Genomic DNA, 26,075 nt, shown 5'->3' with positions numbered 1-26,075 from the left:
TTTTTACTGTGCATTATACAATAGTACAACAGGTGACAGGGGGAGGGAAATGAACATCATATATTAATTTATTAAACCAACAAAAATAATATATACGGTCTTAACATTTTCCCCAAATCTGTCACTCCCGACAGAAATAATATTACCCATATTTCAATACATCTGTTTTCATATGATCCCCCCCACCCGGCACAAGTACATAGTAGGTTAATTTATGACACTGTGGCATTCCAGGATCAGAGCATTATGAACTGTAAATAATAAAATTCTAACACAGCACTATAATGTTGGAGTTTATGATTAACAGAAGGATATGAACCTTTGCAAATACTTTCGTAAAACACCTCCTGGGCTGAAGGCGTGCAGCCTCATCAGGATGGTGTCAAAGTCCAGAAGGCCACGCATAATGAGTGCTTTTAAAAACCAATGAAGTTCAAAATAAGGAGCAACAGTAGCACACCTTTCTTTGCCTATGATTCACAAACTATCAATGGTTTCAAGGCACTGGGGGACAACACTCAAATGCACCTTAGACATTAAAGCTACAAGAAATTTTTGAAGGGTTTTTAAAAGGCACTATTTAACCCCCGTGACTGGTTTTACGGGACATTTGCCCGATTTCTGAAAACTAATCTGATGGCTCATTTTTTGTCCTATGTGGAAACATGGCGTATGCAGCGCCAAACTCTGCAGGGGGCAATGTGCAGATGTTTTGTTCTGTTTTCGAGTGAACCGGACGTCGGAATTTTGGCAAAAACTGTGTCAGGGCACTAAGGGCTCATTTTGGGGCCTACCAGGAAATGCAGCATTTGCACCGATTCACTCAAAAACGGTGCCAAACATCTGCAGATTGGCCACTGCAGCATTTGGCGGTGCATATGCCACATTTCCCACGTAGGCCAAAAAATGAGCCATTGGTGCTCTGACCAGTGGGTTTTCACCAAAATTCCAACATTGTCCGATTCATTCGAAAACGGCACCAAACACCTGCAAATTGGCTACGGCCTACTAGGAAACACGATGTTTGCACCGCCAAACGCTGCAGACGGCCATTTGCAGGTGTTTGGCACAGTTTTCAAGTAAATCAGATGTCGGTACGCAGGTTAGAGCGCTGGGTGCTCATTTTATGGCCTACTGTGAAACATGGCATTCACAATGCCAAAGGTTGCAGGGAACATTTGCAGGTGTTTGGTGCCGTTTTTGAGTGAATCGGACGACGGCGGAATTTTGGCGAAAACTGTGACATGCAGGTCAGGGCGCCGAGGGCTCATATTTTGGCGTACCTGGAAACATGGCCTATCTGGCATCGGTTTGGCCTATCAGGCACCACTTTCAGGTGAATCGGATGTAAGCTGCAGGTAGCCAAGAGCCTGTCCCAGATAGGCCAGCCCTTCAAGAACAAAATGGTGGCATCCTGTGAGGTGTAGGCATGAGCCAGCCCCCTCCCCTCTTTTCCCAGTGTACCAGGGACTCAGCTATACAGCTGCAGATGAAACATTTTAAGTTTGTTGTAAGGTGCAATATATAAACGTGACACTAGATGGCGACAGTGAGCTATGGCAATTTCAATTTATATTTCGAAATGTTAACATAAAGCATTTTCACATCATTTTTTATATGTGTGTAGATTCCATCCAGAACCTCTGGGAGCGCTGGAGCAAGCTTTTCAGGTTCCCTACACCTGGGCAGGTGAGGGAGTTGCTGCTGCTGGATTCAGGGCATATACCTTGCACAAGTGCCCAGGGTCCCCAGACTCTGATGGGTCTGCAGAAAGACCCATCTCCAAAAACATGTCTCCTCTCAAGGAAAACCCCTTCCAACGGTTTTAGCCACTTCCCAAGGCTCCCCACCCCCAAACAACATCCAGAAGCCTCTGAGGCTATCGGTGCAAAACACAAGGAAATAAAAAAAGCCCCAAATATGGATGCCTGGTGGAGTGAAAGGAGAGCTCTATGGAGCTGGCAGATTACTAAACAGAGTACGACCTGTGAACACTCAATTTTGTGAGGTTTCCCCTAAAAAGGGTAAATTCGGAAGGAAAATGAAAACTGCTCAAGTGCCTTCAAGTATATGAAAAGCGTTTTTAAAAGCACAGTTTTAAGTAAAATATCTCTGTAGCACCTTACAGAAAACAAGACCAATAAATTTCTCAGCGAAGACTTTATTGTTTCAGAAGCTGGTACAAGCACAAATGGCAAAAGCGGATGGAAAATAAAGTTACTGAATTGCTGTGCCACAATACTTAAAAATAACAGACGAGTACTACGGTAGCAAAGAGGTCCAGCAATTTCCAAAATAACTTCTGTTCTGTCTGATGAATGAATTCACATACATCTGCTTTCCCAGCTTTAAAAAAATATTCTTTTCAGAAGTGTGGCTCTTGAATTAGACATCTTTTAGAAATCAGTGTTCTGTAAAGGAGGCCACATGTCTTTAGATAAATATCAAAAGAAACTGCCAGTTGATAGGCAACATTCTGAGCCCGGAAGAGAGGGATGCGGGCTTCAAAGTTAAAATTGTGTCCCAGTTTGACTTTGAAGGAAAATGCAGGTCAGAAATGCTCAAATTGATTCCTTTACCCTTGCTGTTAGCGATAGCGAAAAGCAACTCTTGAGTTAACCTACACTTCAGCGTTGCTTCCACAATCTCTTCAAAAAGAAGCAACACTTAGCTGATCTCATTTGTGTGACAGTAGTACAAATACAATATAGTCTGTTGGTAAGTTCCCCGATCGTCTGCAAGGGAAAGCAAAGAGGATCCTAACAAATATCCTTTTAGAGATTTTATTTTATTAGCCATTTCTGTTATCAGTCCCGAGTATGTTACATTCAGTTACCACCAAAGAGTATGCTGCGGAGCACAATCTGTTGCAAATAACTTCCAAATACAGCTCCCTTTGATGTTAATTTTGGTTTAAATGCATCGCCCTTTGGGTCTGCTCCTATATATGGAGTTAAGACCACAACTTCACCTTTTAAGAGGAGGAAATTAAACTTACACCGGCTACAAATCTACATATTTTAAAATAAACTTCTTACACATTTCCAAACCCCCCCAAATCAGGGAGAAATGATTTAATGGCATGCAGCAATTTACTTTCCACTCGTGTTAAGATCCAAATCACATTACTCCGAAAACACCTTAAAAGGTCACGTGGAAGTGCTAGGAATATCTGACTGCTACATGAAAGCTGCCTCCAACCCAGTGGCAGTTTTAGGAGATATAATGTGCTAATCAGACAAGCCAAAGTTTTTGGTGAGCTATCAGTTCGGCCCGAGGAAGGAAGTTGCGGTCTATTTTCTCCTGTTGCCACTGCCGGTAGCAAGCATGGTGGCGACTCTGATGAAGATGTTTAGAGTATCCATGTATATACCCATACACCTGAAAGACAAGAGAAGCAGCCATTAGTTTAACAAACTTTCCTTGTCCTCTAGCAAGGAAAAAGAATGATGCAAATGATTTGGCACAGCACCCCGGTGTTCAAACTGAAGTCCATTCGTGGTTTTGATACAAAAACACCACAAACTAAGTTCACGGACCTTACTAGCGTATACAAACAAATATTAGTGAATACTATCCACAAATGGCTTCCTCCCCAGTCATCCTATTGTATATTCCTTGCTGTCACCAGTACAGTCGTACCTCGGATCCCAAACGCCTTGGTACTCAGGTGTTTTGGAACCCAAATGTCCAACGGGGCTTCCAACAAAGCCGCACTTTGGTTTAATAATAATAATAATAATAATAATAAATTTTATTTATATCCCGCCCTCCCCAGCCAAAGCCGGGCTCAGGGCGGCTAACAACAATAAAATAATACAACATTCTAAAATCATTTCATTATAAAATTAATTCAAACTTCCAAACATTTTTGGAAGTCGAACGGACTTCTGGAACAGATTCCGTACGACTTCCAAGGTACGACTGTATTTGCAAAGCTTTCTTGCAAAATGGCCTGGAAATTGCTCTCCTTAAACTAGGTAACAGCTGTTTCTAAGCCTGTAACACAAAGGGTTGTTTTTACTGGAGATAGCTAATGAAAATCAGAGGTTGTCTATTGCACCCGGCCTCCTGGTGCAGCTGCTCCTCATCTTCCTAACCTTCTAAGCAGCAATCACTGAAAAGAATGACAAGCCACCCTTTATTAAAAGGTCTATAGACTTCTAGGCAGACCTAAACATAGCATGCACACAGTTTGCTTGTATTCCAGAAAACTAGGATTCTCTAAATATTTCATGAATTTGCATCACGTTTATCAAGAGGAAGCACTTACATGTTGATGGGGTCATACTTTTGCATCCCTACGCCATACAGCGGTTGAGTTTCTGCACGGTGTACGACTTTCTGAGTGTCATAGAGCAGGAACATGCTGAAAAGTATCAAGCCACCATAAACAGCGACGGAATAGAGGCCGGCACCAAAAGCAGTCGTAGGAGGAAAGAACATCGATCCTGGAAGATATACACAAAGGCTATCAAGAACCAAGTATGCATTTTGGGGACACACACAGTTATGCCACATGCAAACAGTGCTTTCATATGCAAAATGCACCACTGAATGGAAAGCATTATCTAAATAAGATATTGACCATGAAATCACTGAGGACATGTTACTTATAATCAGCCTCCCTTTTTCTAACTTTAGATGTCCGATATTTGCTCTTTACAAGTTCACTGGGGGGCGGGAGGGAGAGCCAGAGCGAAATATAAACCTGAGTAGGTCTAATTTCAAACAGAACATTTTTAATATGCCGAGAAACGTAGATGGCCAACCAGCAGAAATGTACATAACACAAATTTTCGGAACACATTTGTTAAGGAACAGAAGGAATGCATAAAGCAAGCTTGATTCTAGGCAGCTCAATCACACTCTACACCCAACAGCATCCACTGACCAAGGGAAGAAGCAAGCACGAGGCCAAAGCCCACTCCCAGTGGCGCTCCCATGTTCAGAAACTTCTCACTCGGTGCGCACATAGCCACAGTCGAGAGACCACCAACGATTCCTGCTGTGTACCAAGCAGCTCGAATGAGCAGGGGGCCACCCAGTAGAGTAAGAGGAGCCACAACGGCACCCATGACACCTGAGGGAAGAAAGAGGTACCAATATTAATTCAGTTACTCAACTGCATACATGGCACATCAAGGCTTTTAAGGACTGCGAACAGAAACCAAACTTAGAGGAGCTTAGTCTTGCCATCTATTTAAATCGCCTGTCGCTGTTTTAGTTCGAACTTTTTGTGTTTTACTACACTGTCAGCGCCCTAGAAACAAATCAGTGTTGTAGGTTTGGGATACAAGTTAGATAAATGGGAATACGTATGCGGCAAGTTAAGTTAGGGTTGCCATACGTCCGGACTTTCCCGGACATTACTGGGATGTCAAAGCCATCTTAAGACGTCAATCGAAAAATCACGGTTGAAAAATGCTTTTGAGTTTCCCCTAAAAACAGCTCAACAATTTTGGGATCTTCCTAAAACAAGCTCAACAACTTTCAGGGTGTCCTGGTTTTTACTTTTTGAAATATGGCAAACCTAGTTAACTACCGACTGGTGATGAGGCAATCACATTTTCACCCTGCTGCAATGCTAGCCTCAAGTGCCAATATTTTAAATCACCCCAGGCTTCCTCAGATTGGAGTTCCACGACACCCTTATGAGTCAACAACAACCCAAGTCTATGCTAGATGCCACGAAAATTCTGTAGAACTGAACACTGCAAGGGAACTGCAACAGAAGCTCTGGATCCCATCTGACCCCCTCCCCCCCCCAGACTGCAAGATGTCTATGACAAAAGTGTCTCTCCCTAAATGTAAATGAACTGAGAATAAGACTCTATGAATTAAAAGTGGAGAGAAGAGACAGACTGTGAAAGGTACATATGTTTTGTAATAGAAAAATTCCTTAATATATATATATTTTTAAAACCCACTTCCATGTATGCATGAAGACTGTCCAGCTTCTAGCAAGTTATCCCTTGCCCTTCTAGGGGTGCTATTCTTGAGGGATCCAACCTTTGGAGCTGAGGGCTTTTTTGAGGGGGGGGGGCAAAAAGAAATGACACCAGGAGAAGTCAAGATTGCCACATATGGATGTGGAGCTGCATGGATGGTGTTTGGAACCTGGTCACTGTATGTTTAAATATCTTCACACTAGATGGCATGTGTCTTTAAGGCCAGTGTTTCTGGGTATAGGGCAGTATATACATTCTAACAACAACAACAACAATAATAAACCTTGATTGCCTCCCTCTAAATGTATTTTAACCCACCCCGCAGCACTATTCTACAGCTCCACAGCAAATCAGCTGGATTGTCAAGTATGTTTTTGACTGCAAGCGAGAACTATCCATCCTTCAGTGAATCAATAAATAAATCAGGGAGCTGATCAGGGGAATTCTCAATGCAACTTACATTTGAGGTCAACAACAGCAACAACAATAATTGTTTGGGAAAATCAGAAGCCACCTACCTGCGTGCAGCATCCAAGCCAGATGTTTAGGGACAGGGCTCTGTTCATAATCTATTGATCTAACCAGCATTCCAGCACCAATCATTGCAGCAAATGTCGCACCAATTGCCTGTAAAAGATTGTTGTTATTACTAGCAAATTGTTTTATAGTTTTGGGTTTGTTTTTGTTTTTTTACTAAGCATTTTACAGCTGACTAAAGTTCACTTATGATACGGCAATATTCACTCGGGGTCTTTCCCCAGATAACATGGCAGGAAATTATACTCGTGTCACAAAGGTCCTAATCAGGCAGCTTCGTCCAATTCTGCTTTGGCAATGGCTATACTTGTGCAATACATTTTCTTCCTAGCCAGTGTGTTTCAGTCACACATTATCTTGCCGAAACCTTCCACGCAAAGGCAATATTTGACTAAATTAGCGGTGGCTCCCTCTAGTGGGCACAATGGATCTTCAGGTTGTTTTTCTGGCAAGATGGCAGATACTGGGTGTTTTTAAAAGTGAGATTTGAGGCTTATGTTGCAGTCCCATCCATCTCTATTAAAAAATAAATCCCAGAGAATTCAGTGGAGCATATCCCCATCTAACTGGGGTTGGGATTGCAGCATAATGCCATCACTGCTTCAGCATGTGACTGCAAACTCTTCAATTTACTGCCATGTGGTGAAACTAGGTCCCTTGTTTCTCCACGTCTATTTCCAACCACACTGTTAAAGAAATTAGGAAGATAAGCTTTGAAGGGGCTGTGTTAATAGGCGATTAACCTATAGCAAGCACAGATCTGCTGCCGACCAAGTGCCATCCCTGGCAAAATAAATTATATTCCAACAAGGTATAAAATCTCCTTGTTTCTGGAAGAACACGCCTGCCCCCAAAAAGAACATGCAATACTTGCCCCTCACTGTGCGGACAGACTTCAGCATCAATACTGAAAACCCACCTGTTTTAATTGTTAACTAAGCAGCGTGAGAGAGATTGTGTTAATCCCGGCTCTGTGCAAACCTGGCCGTAAGTGCTTCACTCCAGAATCAGTCTCTCACACATGAAACAACACGTAATCTTTTGACGTTTTTCATTTGGCAAGCGGGCAACTGAGCACGCCTATGCTACAGTTCCCTGGGTTCTCTGTGAGAAGCAGCACCACTCAAATAGGGTCAAAACCATGGGATATTTTATTGAATCCTGTCTACCTATTGGTCTTTTCATCACTTGCGATTTAGAGAGCCCCTACAGGTTATGAGAAAATTTAACTCAGTCAATGGGAGGTTGAAGAATTCTTTTGAGAGATGCATTCTAACCGATGTTAGATAGAGAACACCAAAAAAACCGAACTTACCAGCCAAGACCCCCTCATCATTAGCCCCATGAGGGCTGGAGATCTGCTAACTAAAACAGCAGACAATGCTGTCAAACCAACACTTCCTGCAAAATACATGTAGGTGGAACGGATTCTGTCTTTCACATACTGCGGCCAGATACTGGAAACAAACAGAATATATTTAAGTTATATGAATATGTTAAAGGGGGCAAGAATACAGCAAGTAGCAAGTTTGCACTCTGACAGAAGAAAAACTGTTTCAATACTTGCAATCCAGGCTTTCAATGTAATGGGTTTGTGACACTCCCTTTGCTCCCTTAATATAGCATGTGTTGTGGATATCATGTTAGTTATTAAGGTAACAGTAAAAAATACAATGTGAGGAATCTGAGACCATATTTCCCTGCAACCACATGTGTCTAGCCACAGAGTAGTTTTGGATCACTCAGCTTTTTTATCATTTGCCCATTGGGCAATTAATTTTTGTTCACTTTTACATTGTGTGTTAGCTCAAAAAGGCACCCATACAGAGGTATTTCAACAACAACTATGAGAAGGTCCTCCTATTTTTCTCTCTCATTTTTTTTTATAGCAACATGCCAGAACCAAAATAGGGTAGGGATGGGGGTAGATTAAGGCGAGAAAATTCTCTTCAATAGAACCATTATCTCCTTTGCTGTAACCATTTCTCCCCAAAATTTCTAGTCAATTGTATTTCTGACTTCAAAACCCAAAATTTCAATGGCTAGTTATGATTTATTTAAAAGACCAATAGCGATCAGAAAAGCACAGAAGTTTCACATATCACACTTCCTCCTTGCATCCTAAACACAGAATAGAGGGAAAATGCATAGACCAACAGAATACGAACGACTCGCATCTAGGATGGGCTGGAGAAGATGCATCTTTAAATGTATCTACATAGCAGGAAAAGCATGGCTTCTTCTGCCCCTACTATACCCAATCTGCTTCCCACAGAACACAGATTCTCTGCTCCACTGCTATTTCAGCACCATTTTTCTTGGTTTCATTTTAAAATGATTTCAGTCATTTAGGGGTCACATTATGGATGGGATGGTGCCACTGAGGACAAACGAGGCCTTTTTAGAAAATGAGCTACGTTTCTTTCTTACAATGGTCACATAGATAATCCAAACCTGCCAGGGTTCACTCTATGGATTTAACGTTTTTCAACCGACCCCTAAAAAGTTGCTGGGGGGGAAATGCCACCGCTGACACCAAAATATTTTTGCAAAACCCTCCCCACCCTAGCCCCCACCTAAACCCTCCTTTCGGCTCAGCCTGGGTAACCTGATTCTTGGTGAAACTCTGCCAGTTTCCAGGCTCAAAGCGGGCCTGCTGCCATCACATGACAGAAGCCAGCCAGATCAGGACTGCTTGGCTCCTTTGCTGGCTCAACTCTGCCCCTGAAACATCCTGACTGGTAAAGCTAGACAGCGCTGGGTGGAGAAACCTTTCTGCCTCATCCAAACTCCCTCCAGCCCAGCCGATTGGGGGTTTGGGTTGCAGCCAAAACCAGTAGCTTCTGCATCTTTTCAGTCACTGGTTTAGCAGAATCATTAATGACAAATCAAGATATTCTTTCTGGTTCTGAGTCCCTTGAAGCAGAAGGGCACCACACATTTAATCACGGTTTTGTTGTGTTCAAAAAAAGAAAGAAACAGCGAACTTTCAAAACCACAGCTGACTATAGATTGATTTCACTGAAACTGCTTTTAACTGTCTTGTTGTGACCACAAAAACTCAACACATTTTGGGTATTTTACTTACATGGCCTTTTCAATGGCTCCGATCTCATTGGACATCCCCAATCCGTAGTAACAAACTGCCCCAAGGCCGATAGCAGCACCTCCAGCGACAATCCATCTCCCCATTCGATCAACTGGTAAAGAGAATAAGATTAAGCTTACCCCATAAAACGTTTTCCCCATTTTGCGGCAACACCAATGCAATGTTATGATTTCAAAAGTAAGTAGTTTTCTCCTAAGAAATACACATTGAATAGCTGAACAAGTGAGTGAGTGGGTTGGTATGATTTATACTGGAAGAAGCAAAGATCACCAGTGTCAAAGCGATGATTCTTTAACATCAACTTTAGAAGATTTCATTTTTATTCTTCTTGAAGTTTCTAGCTCTTCACTATGTACTTATGGCCACAGAACTGAGAGAACTGCCATGCATCTTGTTTACTTTATGCCTATAATCTTTTGCCACCAATTGTTCAGAAGGGCAAAAGTTTCATACAATTAATGGTGCAATCCAAACATTGGCTGCAAGAACCATCACTGCATCTGTAGCTCAGCTGCCCAGCAGTCAGGGTGGAGAAAGACTGCCATGCCAACCTGGAGCAATGGGGCCTGATGCCATCATGAAAAGGCAGTGAAACTGGCTCAGGATCTGACAGATCTCAGGGTGGCTCAGCCCTGGCCCTACCCTGCCCTCAGAACCTCACATTATGGAGCTTGCTGTAAGCTGCCATCAGCAGGGATCCCACCTGCACAGGGGCTGGTTGGTGAGACAGCCCAAATCTAACAGTCCTTTGCAAGGGGATCTGGATTGCACTGTAAACTTCTAAAAATAAGGAAACCAAGGACCATTTTAATAGAGCTGCAATAAAATGGCAATTATCCATAAGCCACAAGGCTGTTCCGAGATTTTGACAAAGAGGAATTGCTTTAAAGCACGTTACCCATGCAGTTCAGAACCACCATGCATACTAATAGGCTACTATGACAATTAGCTCATACTGCTTTGCAATGTATTCCAAAACCTATAATCATTCATCCCGCATGTCTGTTGCTTCATATAATTATATCTAGGCAGAGGCAAGAGGAGGTGGGAATTCTGATGTGAGGACTCAGGCAAGATCACTTATTTGAAAGTCAAATGTCCAAAACAGTGTTTTGCCATGCGATATAAAATAAATGTGGTTTAGCTGGCGAAATTATATTTATATATTCATGGTTTAAGAAATGAATGTACTGCAGAGCTCAGGTAGCTATAGGACATAAAACTGGAGTACATGATCTCCCTGAGGGATTGATGGATGAATCCTGCTGAGAGGCAGGATGGTGTATTCAGGAACCTGGCACAGAGTCCCTGTGCTTACAAGTCCCCAAATCCATCAGAAAGCTCTCAATCATACATATGCTATGTGTGTTATCTATAATGCTTGCCTGGAGTCTTTTTTTCTATTGTACAAAGCAGCCAGTCTATAAGCCAATCTTAGGACAGTCCCTCTCCAATTTTGCCTGGGGCTACTTAAAAGACCTGTGTCCTGAATGGAAGGAGAGAGGAAGAGGTTGTGGAGATCACTTCCTCTGCCATCTTATTGTTTTCATTTTTTTTATTGTAACATAAACTGTGAGAAGTTTATTGGCACAAAGTTACTATGAGTGATATCCAACCAAGTTGCACTCAGACTTAAATCCACTGACATTGTGTGTCTTGGGCCCCATTTAAAGCAGTATCATGTCACTTTAAGCAGTCATGGCTTCTCCCAAAGAATCCTGGGAACTGCAGTTCGTTACAGTTGCTAAGAGTTGTTAGAAGACCCTTAATCCGCGCACAGAGCTACAGTTTCCAGAGAGGTTTAACCTGGGAACTATAGCTGTGTGAGGGGAATAGGGATCTCTTAACAACTGTCAGCACACTTAACAAACAACAGTTTCCAGCATTCTTTGGGGGAAGCCGTAACTGCTTAAAATGATATGATACTGCTTTAAATGTATAGTGTAACTGGGACCTTAGCTAGATATCACCCTATGTAAATGCAACAAATAAAACAGTTTGCAAGAGGATCACGAATCAAGTTTAAGAGATATTGATTATATCAGTTTTAAAATAAATCAATTTAAAAATTGGCAATTGTGCTTTTATATGCTTTATCTGTATCATGGCTCTTTTTAAAACTTTTAAAAATTAAAGCCGAAAAGTAAAAATACAGAAAGTCATCGATTTGCCTCCACACTACTTTCGAGTGTTGCTTTCCCTCTCCTGTCAACCACAGTAAGTGAAATCTGAGAGAGATATACAAGTACCTTTTAACACTTTCTCCATTGATGGTTCAAAAGCCACTTCCTTAATTTCTTGACCAGTTCTCCCCTTGCGTACACCAAACCTGGCTTTGGAGGCATATCCCTGTTACAACAAAAGGTAAGGAAAGAAAGAAAGACTCTAGATTGCTGTCAAGGGAACAGATGATAAATATGCCTCCAGTTAATCTGGAGAAACAGCATACTGCACATCAAGGATCAAATTAGGAGGAGTTGAACAATGGGGAAAGATAGCTGGGGTCTAACCATGTATCATACAATCGTCTCCCAGTTTGGAGAAATATCAATGTAACATGCGAAACTTACTCAACTGGGTCATTCACATGCATAATGTATCAGGAGAGGCCGTTCAAACCGTGGATAGGGGCATGGACCCCATGATGGGCTAAAAGAAGACCAACAAACTATGAATCCAGCAAAACAAGAGGCCTTGTGGGTGGGTGGTTCCTCAGTCCGGAAAACTGGACTACTGCTTGCTTGGGACAGGATTGTATTCCCCTTGAAGGAGCATGCACCTGGTATGAGGAATGCTCGTGTATTCTGTAAGCATCCATATGACCTCCGTGGCTAGGAGTGTCTTTTATCAGCTTCAGCTGGTAAGACAGATTTGTCTGTTTCTGGACTGGGATAGTCTGACCACCATTGTCCATATGTTGATAGCTTCCAGATTGCATTACTGCAACGGGCTCCATGTGAGGCCACCCTTGACGTTGGCCCAGAAGCTGAAGTTAGTGCAAAATGCAGGAGCACAACTACTCACTGGGGCAGACTACTGCTGAAAGAATTGCACTGGCTGAAAATGAGCTAACATGTTACATTTAATGTGCTAGTACTGGCACATAAATTCCTATACCTGCTCCATCACTGTGCTCTGCAGGAGAGAATGCTCTGTAGATACACTCTTATTGACAGCTCTATTTTACAGGGTAGGAATCAGAGTATCAGACCAGCACCACCTCTGCTGTCCCTTCAGCATCTACAGAAGACCACCCTCTTTCAACAAGCTTTTCTCCCACTCTGCATCTGTACTGTATTTAAAGCTGTTTTTATATGTGGAATTGCTAAATGTTTGCTTGGTTTTAAATTCTGGATCTGTTTCATTTGGTGCTGTTTTTACACGATTCCTCTTTTATGTTTACAACCATTTTGTTTTATATAATTGTATACTTTATGGTAGTAACTCGCGCTGGGACCTTAAAGTAAACGGCAGGCAGGAATCTATTAAAGTAAGTAAATAAATTCCACATTGGAGCATACCACTAAGAAGTGGGGCCCATGAAGATAGTTGTGGGGTGTGCATGCGTGCAAAGCCAGATTTTGGGCTGGCTTTGATGCAGCTGCATGAACATGTCAAGTTGTGCTGCCTTGACCATGATCCATACTCTGCAGGGCTAGAGCTATTAAACAGAAACTGTCCAAATGTAAAAGTAAGTTATGGTTTTCTGTTCACATGAAAGGCTTCCAAGGATTAAGCAGATCCGCATGGTTTTAAGAAAGAAAAAAATAGGCTACTTTAATTCATGTACTGAATGTATTAACTTGCACATAAACTGTTTTTAAAAGAGAAATCTCAAAACTAGTATAAGATTCCGAAGAGATGCCTACCTTAGAAGGCTGCAAGACCCAATGCTGCGTCTTTAGAGCAGAATTTCTCAGTGCAGGTGAAGCCTGAAGGTGTGCAGGCCGTAGGCAAGGGAGAGCCCGAAGGCACACCAATCTTGCTGCCAACATGGCTGTGGTCGTCAATGGCAAAATTTTACCTGTAACAACATGAAAGAGAGTTACATAACAGCAACTGCACTGCAAAGCACAGCATGGAGCCAAAAATAATAATTGCTAACATCATTATATAAAAGAGAGTAGATATAGGAAGCTGCTTCAAATCATCCCTCTGCTTAACTGTTGAACCCAGTAGTGTCTACTCTTGCTGGAAGCAGCTCTTCAAGGTCCAGCACATTTTTACCTGGAGATCCCAAGGATTCAAGACTAGGTAAAGGACCCCTGGACGGTTAAGTCCAGTCAAAGGAGACTATGGGGTTGTGGTGTTTGTCTCGCTTTCAGGCCAAGGGAGCCGGCATTTGTCCATAGACAGCTTTCTAGGTCATGTGGACAGCAGGACTAAACTGCTTCTGGCACACGGAACACCGTGACGGAAACCAGAGTGCAAGGAAACATTATTTACCTTCCCACCGCAGTGGTACCTACTTATCTACTTGACTGGTGTGCTTTCAAACTGCTAGGTTGGCAGGAGCTGGGACCGAGCAATGGGAGCTCACCCCGTCGTAGGTATTATAATGGCCAACCCTCTGATCGGCAAGCCCAAGAGGCTCAGTGGTTTAGACCACAGCGCCACCCGCATCAAGACATACATGAACTGGGAACCTTCAAAATGTAAAGCATGGGCACAAACAATGTGCTACAGCCCCTCCCCCTTTATGAATGAAAAGAATCAAACTTCGATAAAAAATAGTACTCAAAATTAAATTAGGACAGCAGACTGCCTTGAGTAGTAGCAGCTTTTTGATTTGTTTTTGTGTGTGAAAAAAATAAAGTTTACTCTGCCACTTTTGAGTGTGTTCAACTCAGTTGCTGGGAAAAGAGGCTTCAAAAGAGATTATCCTCTCTCTTCCTTTGCAGTCTTTAAAATGCCAACATTTTAAAAAGGTATACTACAATGTTTCTCTGGAAGTTGTCGCTGCAAGGCAGGAGCTGGAAGATGGCGACTTCAAGGCAAAGGGAGCTTTCCCAAAAGGTTTCATTTGCCACCCTGGTCATGTCCAGCTGCTGACGACATTATCCCCAGCAGCTGAGCTTCTCCTCCTTGCAGTTCTGTTTGCTGTATTTTTATGGAGAGCAGGAAAGGGAGAGGATCCCAGCAGCAGAGTAGAATTCAAACCATTGTGATGCCACCACCTCTTAGGGATTCCACAGCCTGGTAATCTGCCCTCAGAATAGTGCAAGCTAAGTTTCAGTTACATTTGCTGCTGTGGAATTTTAAAGTGAAAATGCACATTTAGGAGAGGGATAAACAACTCTTTGGCCCTCCAGATTTAGGATTCTCATTGGGTATGATGGGGGGGTGGTCCAATAACAGAGGGCCACAGCTTCTACATCTCTCATCTACAAGGAATAAAGGAAAGACTTTATTTTGTTATTCCTAGTTTAAGCTAAGCAGATGCAAGACTACTCTCTTGGCAGAAAGAAAAGAGAAGCTAGGCAAACTGGAGTAAATATGATCCTCGCTTTGCCCCTTTATGTCATTTTTCCATGTTGTTATTCTCAGTCAGAAGCACGTGGGAAGAAATACTCATTAATGAAAATATACACAACCTCTTTGAAATTTAAAATGTGGTCATATAGACAGACTTGCAAGTGGCTGATCCCCTGAAACAGAACAGGGTCAGTAGAATACAAGAACCAAAAGGGTTTGTTGGAATGTGGTGAATACATTTCTGAACCTTTCCAAAAGCTTCAAGCAAGTAAAGACTTCTTGTGTCTCGGGCAAAACACACACCAACCCAGTAAGCTGTTTAAGAGGCTGTAATTTAAATGACAGCCAAATAAAAGTGGCAAGGATTGCAGAGCTGTGTCACTAATACTTCCCATCCACTTTAAACCTGTTACATGGTTGCTACTGATCCCTTGAGGCTAAGCCACAAAAATTAAAGAAATATTTAACTTTCACCATAAACAAACAAAAAACTACCCGGGGAACAGCTGAAGTCACAAGCTGGGATGCTAATTTAGCCTTAAACTGGAGAAATCAGAAAAAATCAGACACATGATAATTCTCTCCTTACCTAAGGTTTTTAGAATTCAACAGATTTTTTAAAAAATAAAACAAATCTTGTGAAGAGAAAGGAAAAGAAATGGGAAAAGTTGTGGCTGTTTAGCAACCACAAGTTAGATAAAATAAGTCCTTCTGTGAATAAGACCCATGAAATAATTTCTAAGGAACTAGGTACGGGGGAAGGAGGGGTAGTAATATGCATTTTCATGGTGCACTCGTAAGTGAACAATACCATAGTCTGTATTTGCTATGAAAAACTGTTCAGTGGGTTTCAAATCTATTATACATCTGAGCCTCTGGCAGTCAGTACTGAGCAGAAAAGCCTCATTTTGGTTACAAACTATACTTACTTCTGAGTAGCAATACACAGGACTGCAGTGTAGATGCACATTTTGAAAGGCTCACGTATGTATAAGAAATATATCACAGAAACTTTGTTAAGATAGGGCTGCCATACGTCCTGGAATTTGCTTCCAAAAATGGCATCCTGGATTATTTTTTGGAAATCGGGCAAATGTCCTGGAAAACCAGCAAAATTGTGCTGAAAATGCTTTAAAAAGCTCCAAAACCCAAAAACTCTTGTAACTTTTACAAAAAAAAAAAAAAGCTGATAGTTGTTGGTTCCCTTCAGAAACAAAAACAAGCTCAATAACTTTGTCCTGAGTTTCACTTTTGGAGATATGTCAACTCTAGGTTTGTCAACAACTTTTGTTGTTCAACAATTTTGGTGATTTCCTAAAAAAAACACACACAACAAAAAACCCTTTTAGGATGCCCTGGTTTTTACTTTTTGAAATACAGCAAACCCTAGTTAAGACCTTCTAAAAACAAGAGAGAGCAGCTACAGATGAAGGCAACACAGTAACCATTATCTAACATCAAGTAAATGCTGAGTCAAGGCTGTATGATGTAATAAGGAGAAAGACATGCATGCATACAAGGATGTCCACCAAGTCTTGTAATCCTCAAAATAGAGGAATAGAGATTGATGCTGCAACTTTCAACCAAAATAACATTATTTCTGTGGTGTCCCCACAGATCAATGATACAGTCGCTGAATGTACCAAATGCAAATGATCAGCAAGAACGGGCAATTTCTTAGCAGAACCAGTCACTTTTATTCTTTCAGTTGCTGTCCTACGTGGGCTTGGAGCAGTGTTCGAAACTCCCACTGTACTAGGTGCATTTTGCGATAGGGCATTTCATTAGCGCAAGCAGTTTATGAGCTTTGGGAGGAGTACTGCGCCTAAGATTTCAGATTAAAACTGCAAAGTCAGAGAAAAGGATGACCTTTTTCTGCCTCTCCACTTCCAGCTACTCTCTGAAGACTAGAGAAGTGACCCTCAAGAATATTAGGGGGATGGACAGGGGAAGGACTAGACCAAGTGAAAAATGAACATAATATTTTAGCTACGGTACATTCATTTTCAGCTTTGTATTATTCTTATTAAAAAAGAGTGCCTGGACATTCTGTTGTTGCGCCCATAACTTAGGCTAGGTTTGCCCTACGGTCAGGAAAATTCCTGACATGTCCTGGTTTTGGGGTGCAAAAATGGCGTGGGGGGGGATTTTGCTGGTGGCAAAATGTCATGGGAAACCTGGCTATATGGCAACGTGATGGGAAACTTCCCCCCAAAAGCTTAATAATTTGGGTTTGTTTTCCCCCAAAACTCCCCAATTTTGTTGGGTTTCTTAAAAGAAGCTCCACAATTTGGGTGGTTTCTAATAAAAAACGCTCCACAATCTTGTGGGTTTACTAAAAGAAAGCTCAACCATTTTGGTGGGTTTCCTTAAAAAAATGGGGGGGGGGAATGCTCCACAATCTTGGTGGATTCCTAAAAAAAAAATAAAAATGCTCGACAGTTTTGTTGGTTTTCCAAAATAAAGCTCAACAATTTTGCTGAGTTTCCTAAAATAAAGCTTCACAATTTTGGCGGTTTCTAAAAAAAAAATTAAGCTCCACAATCTTGGTGGGTTTCCTTAAAAAAATGAAAAAAAAAATTCTCCACAATCTTGGTGGAGTCCTAAAAAAAAAATGCTCGACAATTTTGGTGAGTTTCCTAAAATAAAGCTCGACAATTTTGGTGAGTTTCCTAAAATAAAGCTTCAAAATTTTGGAGGTTTCTAAAAAATAATCTCGACAATCTTGGTGGGTTTCTAAAACAAACAAAAAACCCTCCACAATTGGTGGAATTTTACTTTTGGGAATATGGCGAGCCTAACCTAAGTGCCACTGAGCTAATATCTGCGTATACGCATCTAATATCTGCGTGTATCTTCGCTTCCTCACACGGGGACTATTCCCACCCGTCCCTCTTCTACCTTTGAACACGGAACCCCTCCCGGAGCAAAGAACGTTCACAGGGGGAAGCGCTGCCCGCCCCCCGCCAAAATAAACCGATTCCACGCCGAATTCCGACCTCACTCACCTACCACCGTCCCTCTGGCCCCGCGTTTGACACCGGGAAACGGCGCCGGCGCAAAGCCTTCTGGGAAGAGCGGCTCTGCTCACGCGCGCTGTTTTCCGCCTCTCCCTCGTAAGGCTCGGCCGGCCATTTTGACTGAGGGCAAACTAGGACGCTTCCCTTCCCGACGTCTCGGCGAAAGGCCGCTGCCGTCGCCGCGGAAACGCCTAGAGCGTGCGTCACGCGGACGGGAGGGGGGGAGGGGGGCATCCATCTTCGTTCCGGGTATGGGAAACTCCGGGCCGCCATGTTGGATGAGGGCAAGCGGTTCTGGGTCGCTTTGTACGGCGGGGGGGGGGGGAGAAGAAATGTGTAAACAAACAACCAGCAAATGCAGAATTTTTTAAAGTTCATTTATGATTTTCATCTTTTTAAGTTCATTTATTATTTACATTTACAACAAATAAACATTTCAACAGAGAAAACGAAACAACCATAAATTATTTTATTTTATTTTTTGAAAAAGCAGCTTCCCTCCCCATCTCTCTGCAGTTTCTTGAATTTATTTCCTCCCCCACCCCGGATCTCCCAATTAACTCTAATTATCCCTTTTCTCATCTATTTCATATATGTTTTAAGAACTGCAAGTTTCTGCAATAATCCTGCTAATGTCTTAATTTGTTTGCAATTTATTTATAAATATACAACAGACGATTTCCATCCCTTACTAAAAAGTCTTAATTTCTTATTTTTCAAGCAGGTTTTGCCATTTCTGCATAGCCCATTCTTCTCTTGTTGGGACTTCTTCTTTGTTCTTGTGGCAGTAGCTGCATACGTACATAAATTTCTATATTGTTTCGGTAATTCTGATCCTATAATCCCCAAGAGAAAAGCTTTTTTAAAAAAAAACACACACCAAATGTTACATCTTTTTCACTTCATTATATATCGTTTCCCAATAAGCTTTAACCTTATTGCAGGACCACTGCATATGGAAAAAGGTGCCTTCTTTCTCTTTACATTTCCAACACTTAATCGATTTGGATTTGTACATTTTTGCCAATCTGCTAGGTGTTTGGGCACCATCTATATAACATTTTCACATAATTTTCTCTTAAACCATAACCTGCTGTCAATTTTATACCCATGTTCCAAAAGCAGCATCTTCACCAGCTTCCATAAAAGCAGGTAACTGGCTAAAGAGGGGCAGCGCTTACAGGAAATCGGCTGTATTTAAAGGAAAATGAGCATATGGAATTCAAGTGCCTCTGAGCATACGTACCGGATTTCTCTTTGTTTTTTAAAAATACTTTTCAAGTTTATACATTTCACTAATTTTATACATTTCTCTAATTTTACTATCATTTTGACATTTAAAAACTTGGCTTCCTTCCCCCTCTTTCTGCAGTTCCTTAAATTTATTTTTAATATCTTCTGCATAGCCAAATTAACTAAATTAAGGTTTTCTCTTCTCTTCTCCTCCAGAAAACGAGCGAGGGGGGCAGAGTGCCCCTAGACATGTGCAGAGTGCCTGCCCTTTGCGAGGGGGGCCAATGGTGAAAACGGTGCCAAATGGTGCCTGTGAACATGTGTAGCTCTTTTTCGCAAAAGCTAAAAAGAAACAAACAAGCCAGAACCCACAGATATAGAGATTGCCTCTGAGCTTGTTGCAGCTAGAAGGTTGCATTGAAAAAGGCATCTTATTCAAAACAGATAAACTGCAGTTCGGAAAAAACCCGGTACATGCAAACACCTTTTTTTTGCTTTATAGTATCGGCAACTGGCCAATACGCCACTTTCTGGTTGTGAAAAATAGAACACACGTATGGTAGTTGTGGTTCGTACATTTTATGAGCGGAACAAAATTACTTTTTTTCTGCAAGTTTTTTTCTTTCTAAGCTGAAGACCATTAAATTCAAATTTTAGGTTTCTGCTGGAGTTGGAAATCCATAATCCTTTGGAGATCCACAGGATTCTCATCCCTGTTTTTTAATCTGCTCCAGATGTTTCCTAGCAGCAGTTATTGGGCAGTCTGGTTTGTAAAATTTCAATTCTAGGCCAGAGAGATTTTCAGATTGCCAGCGGTGCATCCATTTGCAAGTAAATACCAAGTGTGCTTGCCCTGCCTAGCTCTTATGCATTCTCTTTGCCTTGCCAGCCGCCTTAAAGAAGACAACAAAACATACTTCGCCAAACCTTTATTTGGCATTACAAATATAGGCCATTGTAAAACATCCATATATCAAAATGTAAAATATATACGAATAAACAGCTGTGTAAAAATAGGTAGTAGCGAGGATTTTAAATGGGAGTTTCTTCCTGCTAAATAGTGCCATTTGCCACTCTAAGAGATACTGTTGAAAAAAACTGATAAAAACTCAGCCACCCTTGCAGTTACTTCTGGGTTAATGTCAGAATCTGATATTTTCATTGTGTTGTGGTGTTAGACTACCCAAAAAAGGGGATAGCACACATTTGCGTAGCTGGTTGTACAATGGACAGCAGAAAATGATATGTTCTACTGTGTCTGCCACATTCAAAGAATACCTGCAATGTCTATCATTTCTGGGGATGTTTAAATACCTGCCCTTGACAAAACACAACTTGAAAAAAGAGACAATGCATGTATTTTTGTAAATTAAGAAATCTTTAATAAACATATTTTTTAAAAAAGCTGAGGAAAAACGTTCAGTCAAGGCTAATATAAAGGCCCTGCATTGGACTGCAATTATTAATTCTGAAATACAGTAAGTGACCCTGTTATTTGTTGTATTTAAACCATAAAACTTGGAGGAGAAAAAAAGATAAAATATATTTAAATGTACCCAAATGCTGGAGCCATGAGAGCAGCAAACAACCCCATAATTGCATTAACAGATAGGATGGTTGTGAAGTTTGAAATGCAAGCTTACAGCTCTGGCGTGCCAGTTGGTTCCCTCTGCAGAAAAAAGAAAACCAAACCGACAACTTTATCAATTGTTCACACGGCTGTGTTCATCAGCAGAAAATAAATGAGTCTGTGCTTAGCACAATTTCTCCTCGGAGCAAGCTGGCTCGCTGAAGTTTTTCAAATGAGATCAGAAGCGCAGGGTGGTGCGGAGATACCAAAAAAAGAAGTGTAGCATTCTGGAGCCCGGCTGACTCTTTAGCATTCCAGATGCCTCTGCTGGCATATTGCACAAGATTTGGGGATTTATCTATTGCTGCCATGTATATTATCAGAGCCCATTTAATAAGAAATTCGGCTCCTATTTTAGGCTAGATAATAAATAAAGGAGTGTGGGGATTTGAGGAGACAATAGCAGTATCTATTGCCATCGCTGTATGTCACAAATGGGAAAGGGAAAAGAGTTTTCTATTAAAAAGACCGAGCCCTTCAGGATTGCCATGGTTCCCCGTCTCACGACACAGCGGTTTAAAACATAGTCGCTCTCAAATTTCAGCTGGGGGAATTCAATGGGAACATAGGAAGTATGCGCATGGAACCAACCCTGGTCCACCTTGCTTAATAATTCTCTTTCTGTGTATGTACATGTTTTAAATGGACCTGTGGGTACCTGCTTCTTTATGAGTGAAACTATGTTTTTGGGATGGGGAGGGAGGCAAGGTGCTCCATTTTAAAATGGTTCTGACAGACAGATTCCCAAATAACAACAACAACAACAATAACAGCAAGTTTTTCTTCGTATAATTTTTTGGAATAGTTTTTTTAAGTTTCCAGTTTAACATCTCAAAACAAACATTTTCCATAGCACCATATAATCAATGACTTCCCTCCTTCCCCTTCCATTTTAGTTGTCAATATCATTCCTGCATATTTTACTGTAACCAATTTGGTCTATTTTCCAATCTTACATCACTCTAATATTAATCAAACAGTGGAATTTATCTTACTGCTGCCAGTGTTTTCAACAATGCGCAGCTATTCTCCATATACGCGGCAAAAGCTTTCCACTCCTCTTTAAATGCATGTCCTACTTGTTCTCTTAAGCTAGACATCAAACTTATAAGTTCCGCATATTCTATCATCTTAAGTTGCCAGTCTTCCTTATGTGGGACCTAACTCACTTTCCATTGTTGGGCTAAGTTTTTATTTTTATACCACCCATCTGACTGGGTTTCCCCAGCCAATGTGGGCGGCTCCTAACAAAAGAACAGTAAAAACACAATACAACATCACACGCTAAAAACATCCCTGCCTTTAGATGTTTTTTGAAAATTACATAGCTGTTTGACATCTCCTGGGAGGGCGTTCCACAGGGCGGGCTCGACTCCCAAAAAGGCCCTCTGCCTTTTGTGTGATTCCTTGCGGCAGAGATGACCCAGTAGCTTTTCTTTACCTCCCCTGTGATATTTCTTAAAAAAACACACAAATATTTGGTTTTTCAACTTAAAGTTTTACAGAGATATATCAAACATAAATCATCAAAACAAGATTCCAAGGAATCTTCTGGACTTCCATCCTCTCCTATGTGGGTCCTATAATTAATCAGTTCCTCCCGCAGAAGTGGATCTGCACTCCATGCATTCACTGTTTTTGCAGTGTGGGGTGCATCTGTGCAGGGGAAATTGTTGTATGAGCATAGGCTGAGACCTAAGGATCCACATTACAAGGCAAGCCTATCCACACAGAGCAGGTTCCTCTCTGTAGGGGTGCCCCCAACATGTGAATAACAGCGGGCAGTGAGGCTCAGCAGAAACAAAATGTGGATATGACACATACCCTCCAACATTTCTCTGATGAAAATAGGGACATCCCATTCCATAATGATAATTGTACTATTTATACCCCACACATCTGAATGGGTTGCCCCAGCCACTCTGGGCAGCTTCCAACATATAAAAACCCCATAATAAAACAATTGATGCTGACCTTTAAAGCCCTAAACGGCCTCGGTCCTGTATACCTGAAGGAGCATCTCCACCCCCATCATCCATCTGAGGTCCAGGGCTGAGGGCCTTCTGGCGGTTCCCTCGCTGCGAGAAGTGAGGTTACAGGGAACCAGGCAAAGGGCCTTCTCGGTAGTGGCGCCTGCCCTGTGGAATGCCCTCCCAGCAGATGTCAAGGCAATAAACAACTATTTTACTTTTAAAAGACAACTGAAGGTGGCCCTGTTTAGGGAAGTTTTTAATGTCTGACACTGTATTGTTTTTAATATTTGGTTGGAAGCCACCCAGAGTGGCTGGGGAAACCCAGCCAGATGGGTGGGGTATAAATAAATAAATAAATAAATAAATAAATAAATAAATAAAATGTTAAGAAACGTTCGAGTTTCGAGGAATGGCTTCTGATTGGTTGCAATAGCTTTTTGCACTCAAGCGGAAGCTGCGTCGGACGTTTGAGTTCTGAGGAACGTTCGAAAACTGGAACACTTACTTCCGGGTTTTTGGCGTTCAGGAACTGAAATGTTCGGCAATGGAGCTGTTCAGATTCCGAGGTTTGACTGGACAGGATTGCCTTCAGATGGCTTGCGGGTCAGATAACTCCATTCCCTCCAACATTTCTCCAATGATAATAGGGACAGCCTAAAGAAAACTGGGACTTTCCAGAACCAAATCTGGGACAGCTTCTCTAAATCAGGGATATCCCTGGAAAATAGGGACATTTGAAGGGCCTGTAGGACAGTGGGGCGAGGTGAGAGATAGTTTTGCTTCACAGATGTTTATACAACTCTATATTATTTTTTTTGTCAACCCTGGCTATTGAAATGCTTTGAGCTGTCCTCAAAATTCCTCAGCGTTTATTGAGAGAGGAACCTCTACATCCCTTTCTAAAGTTTGTTTTACGCAAAATCCAGTGACAATCTGGTGTCAGCATGGTGTAAGTAAACACAATGAAATTTAACGGGTCTTATTTGAAACAGCTTCCCTTCACATTTCTGGGAGGTTTCACCAAGCAGGAAACTCTAAATTTGTGTTGAAATAGGTGTGTACTCTAGTTTTCTCCTTACAGCGATCACTGTATTTATTGCAGCTTCGTAAAGAGATTGCTGAGGAGAGAAGGTCAAGGAAAGAGACATGACGTGACAACAAATATAGACACCCGGTTGTTTTCTATCACGAGTAGCAAGAACAGGCTTGTTTTGTGCGCATTGACCAGTTTATCTTTACAACCGTGAAGATGGGAAAATGATGCTATGTAGGGAGAAAACACACACCCCAAATGTTCTGTCTCACAAATCACCTCCCTCCTCTCTGTAGACTAACTGCAATGGAAGGTTCAATAAGATCTGAGCAGAAGAAATAGAAACGGCACAACAACCATCTAAAAGTGAGAATCTCCCACAGGAGAATGCTGTGTAGACTTCATGAAACGGACATAAAAGCTTTCAGCAAAGCTTTGTAGTTTGCGGTCACGGTTGTGGTGGTCGGTAACTTTTGAGAAGAGCCACTTTCAAAACAAAACAAAACCCAGTTATTTGCGTCTGGGGAAAAGATGCTTGCACCCAATTCAGAGAGCAGAGCAACTCTGCCTAGGCAGTTGTTCTGCGCTGTCTAAGCCACTTCTATAGCACAAAGAGAGAAGGAAAACACCCTTTCTACAGTACCTTGCAGGATATAGCCCCTCCCACTGAAAATTAGGAGGTCACCCCAAAGGTGTTCCCTGCACAGGTAAAATTCCTCAGAAGCCTCCATGATACCTCTAGGATGACCTCTAGGGAGTATTAGAGGCTTTTGTTGGGTCGTGGACCCTTCCAAGTCTATGATTCTAGGAAATAAATACAGTTAAACCTCAGAACTTGAACATAATCCATTCCGGAAGACCATTTGACTTCCGCAATGTTCAAGTTTCAAGGTGTGGCTTCTGACAGGTTTTTGCATAGCGGAAGCCGCGTCGGACGTTTGAGTTCCGAAGAACATTCGAAAACCTTAACACTTCCGGGTTTTCAGCGTTTGGGAACTGAAATGTTCGGCAACGGAGCCATTTGAATTCCAAGGTTTGAATGTATTGGTTAATAATCAGTTATTGGTTAATAATCAACTCCCGGAAGCAAGATACTGGACCAGATGTGATCCACCAAAGTTCTGTTTCTTCGGTGAAAATGTATACTTGTTGAAAAGGCTTGAAGATCTTTAACTGCAGTTGTAATCTGTCCCTCTACGGAAACCAAAAGATTAATACCAAAGCAATTTGGAGGCCCAAAGGAAATAAAACATTCGGTGATAAATGGGGGAATTCATCTTAAAGAGAGAGAGAGAGAGAGTCTGCAATCAGCTCTGATGATTATTGTAAGTGATTTGAGATACTTAGATGGAAGGCGCTAAATGAAACACATTTCTAATAGTCATAAAGATCACTTAAGAGCACTTCATTTGTTAAGTAAAGTATCAGCGAAACAATTTGTAGGGTGTTGAGCTCAGTTACACATATTCTTCAAGAGATGGCACTCTTTCCTCTTGCTAATTTCCCCGCACTCGGCAACTTAGTGCTGGACACCATGAGCTGATGAGGGTGCCATCCTACATGTTAGAAGGGACCCATCCAACAAAACATTCCATAGTAACTTTCCACAAAGAGCAGAGATGTCACTGTCACCATCCTGGCTCCGGTCCAACTTGAATAATTGCATCTCATCTCCAAATTATCCTTCTGTCATTTTTGTAGCTCTGTTTGACACGGCAGTGTGACATGCTGTTCCTCCTGCCCTAAATTGTTTTGTGAATTTGCTTAGCCTTTTTAAACAACTCCCATCTTCTCCTTGTGAAATGATAGCAGTTTACCAATAGGAGGAGGAGGCCCGGTTTATGAGTGCCAAAAGGACGGAAGTTCTCCTAGAAATAAGATATTATTATCAAGATGGCAAGAAATTTAAAAAAGAATGGGAAATGTTTATTATGTATGTATTTGCAGAAGTCTTGTAAACAGATTAATACAATGGCAGGATTTTAAGAACACTTGCTATTTTAGAAATACTACAGGAACTTTGAGGTAAAAAATAATTTGGAGTACAAATGATATGCGGTTGAAAAGAAAAATGAAAGAACCAGGGGTGCGGGGGAGGGGGGAGTCACTGGATT

General features: G+C 41.6%; 1 protein-coding gene across 4 annotated transcripts; it reads right to left on the bottom strand.

Moving 5' to 3' along the window:
* Window positions 1-2,145: 2,145 nt before the first annotated feature.
* On the bottom strand, window positions 2,146-18,201 carry GHITM (growth hormone inducible transmembrane protein). Of its 4 annotated transcripts, none has more exons than XM_053388230.1 (9): window positions 18,081-18,201; window positions 13,467-13,621; window positions 11,847-11,946; window positions 9,577-9,688; window positions 7,804-7,945; window positions 6,470-6,578; window positions 4,895-5,083; window positions 4,274-4,451; window positions 2,146-3,381 (listed from the first exon to the last, which is right to left on the bottom strand). In XM_053388230.1, exons 2-9 carry the CDS (start codon window positions 13,590-13,592, stop codon window positions 3,294-3,296), a joined length of 1,044 nt encoding a protein of 347 aa, XP_053244205.1. In that variant the 5' UTR covers window positions 13,593-13,621; window positions 18,081-18,201; the 3' UTR covers window positions 2,146-3,293. The 4 variants fall into 4 exon arrangements, with proteins under 4 accessions (XP_053244205.1, XP_053244208.1, XP_053244206.1 ...); XM_053388233.1 differs by having other exon boundaries at window positions 18,072-18,095; XM_053388231.1 differs by lacking the exon at window positions 18,081-18,201 and adding an exon at window positions 17,974-18,076.
* Window positions 18,202-26,075: the final 7,874 nt, after the last annotated feature.

This window comes from Podarcis raffonei, chromosome 5, assembly GCF_027172205.1.
Source record: "Podarcis raffonei isolate rPodRaf1 chromosome 5, rPodRaf1.pri, whole genome shotgun sequence".
In the NCBI taxonomy this organism is placed as follows: domain Eukaryota; kingdom Metazoa; phylum Chordata; class Lepidosauria; order Squamata; family Lacertidae; genus Podarcis; species Podarcis raffonei.
Note: the sequence above shows the minus strand (reverse complement) of the source record. Positions and strands in the feature narration are given on the sequence as shown.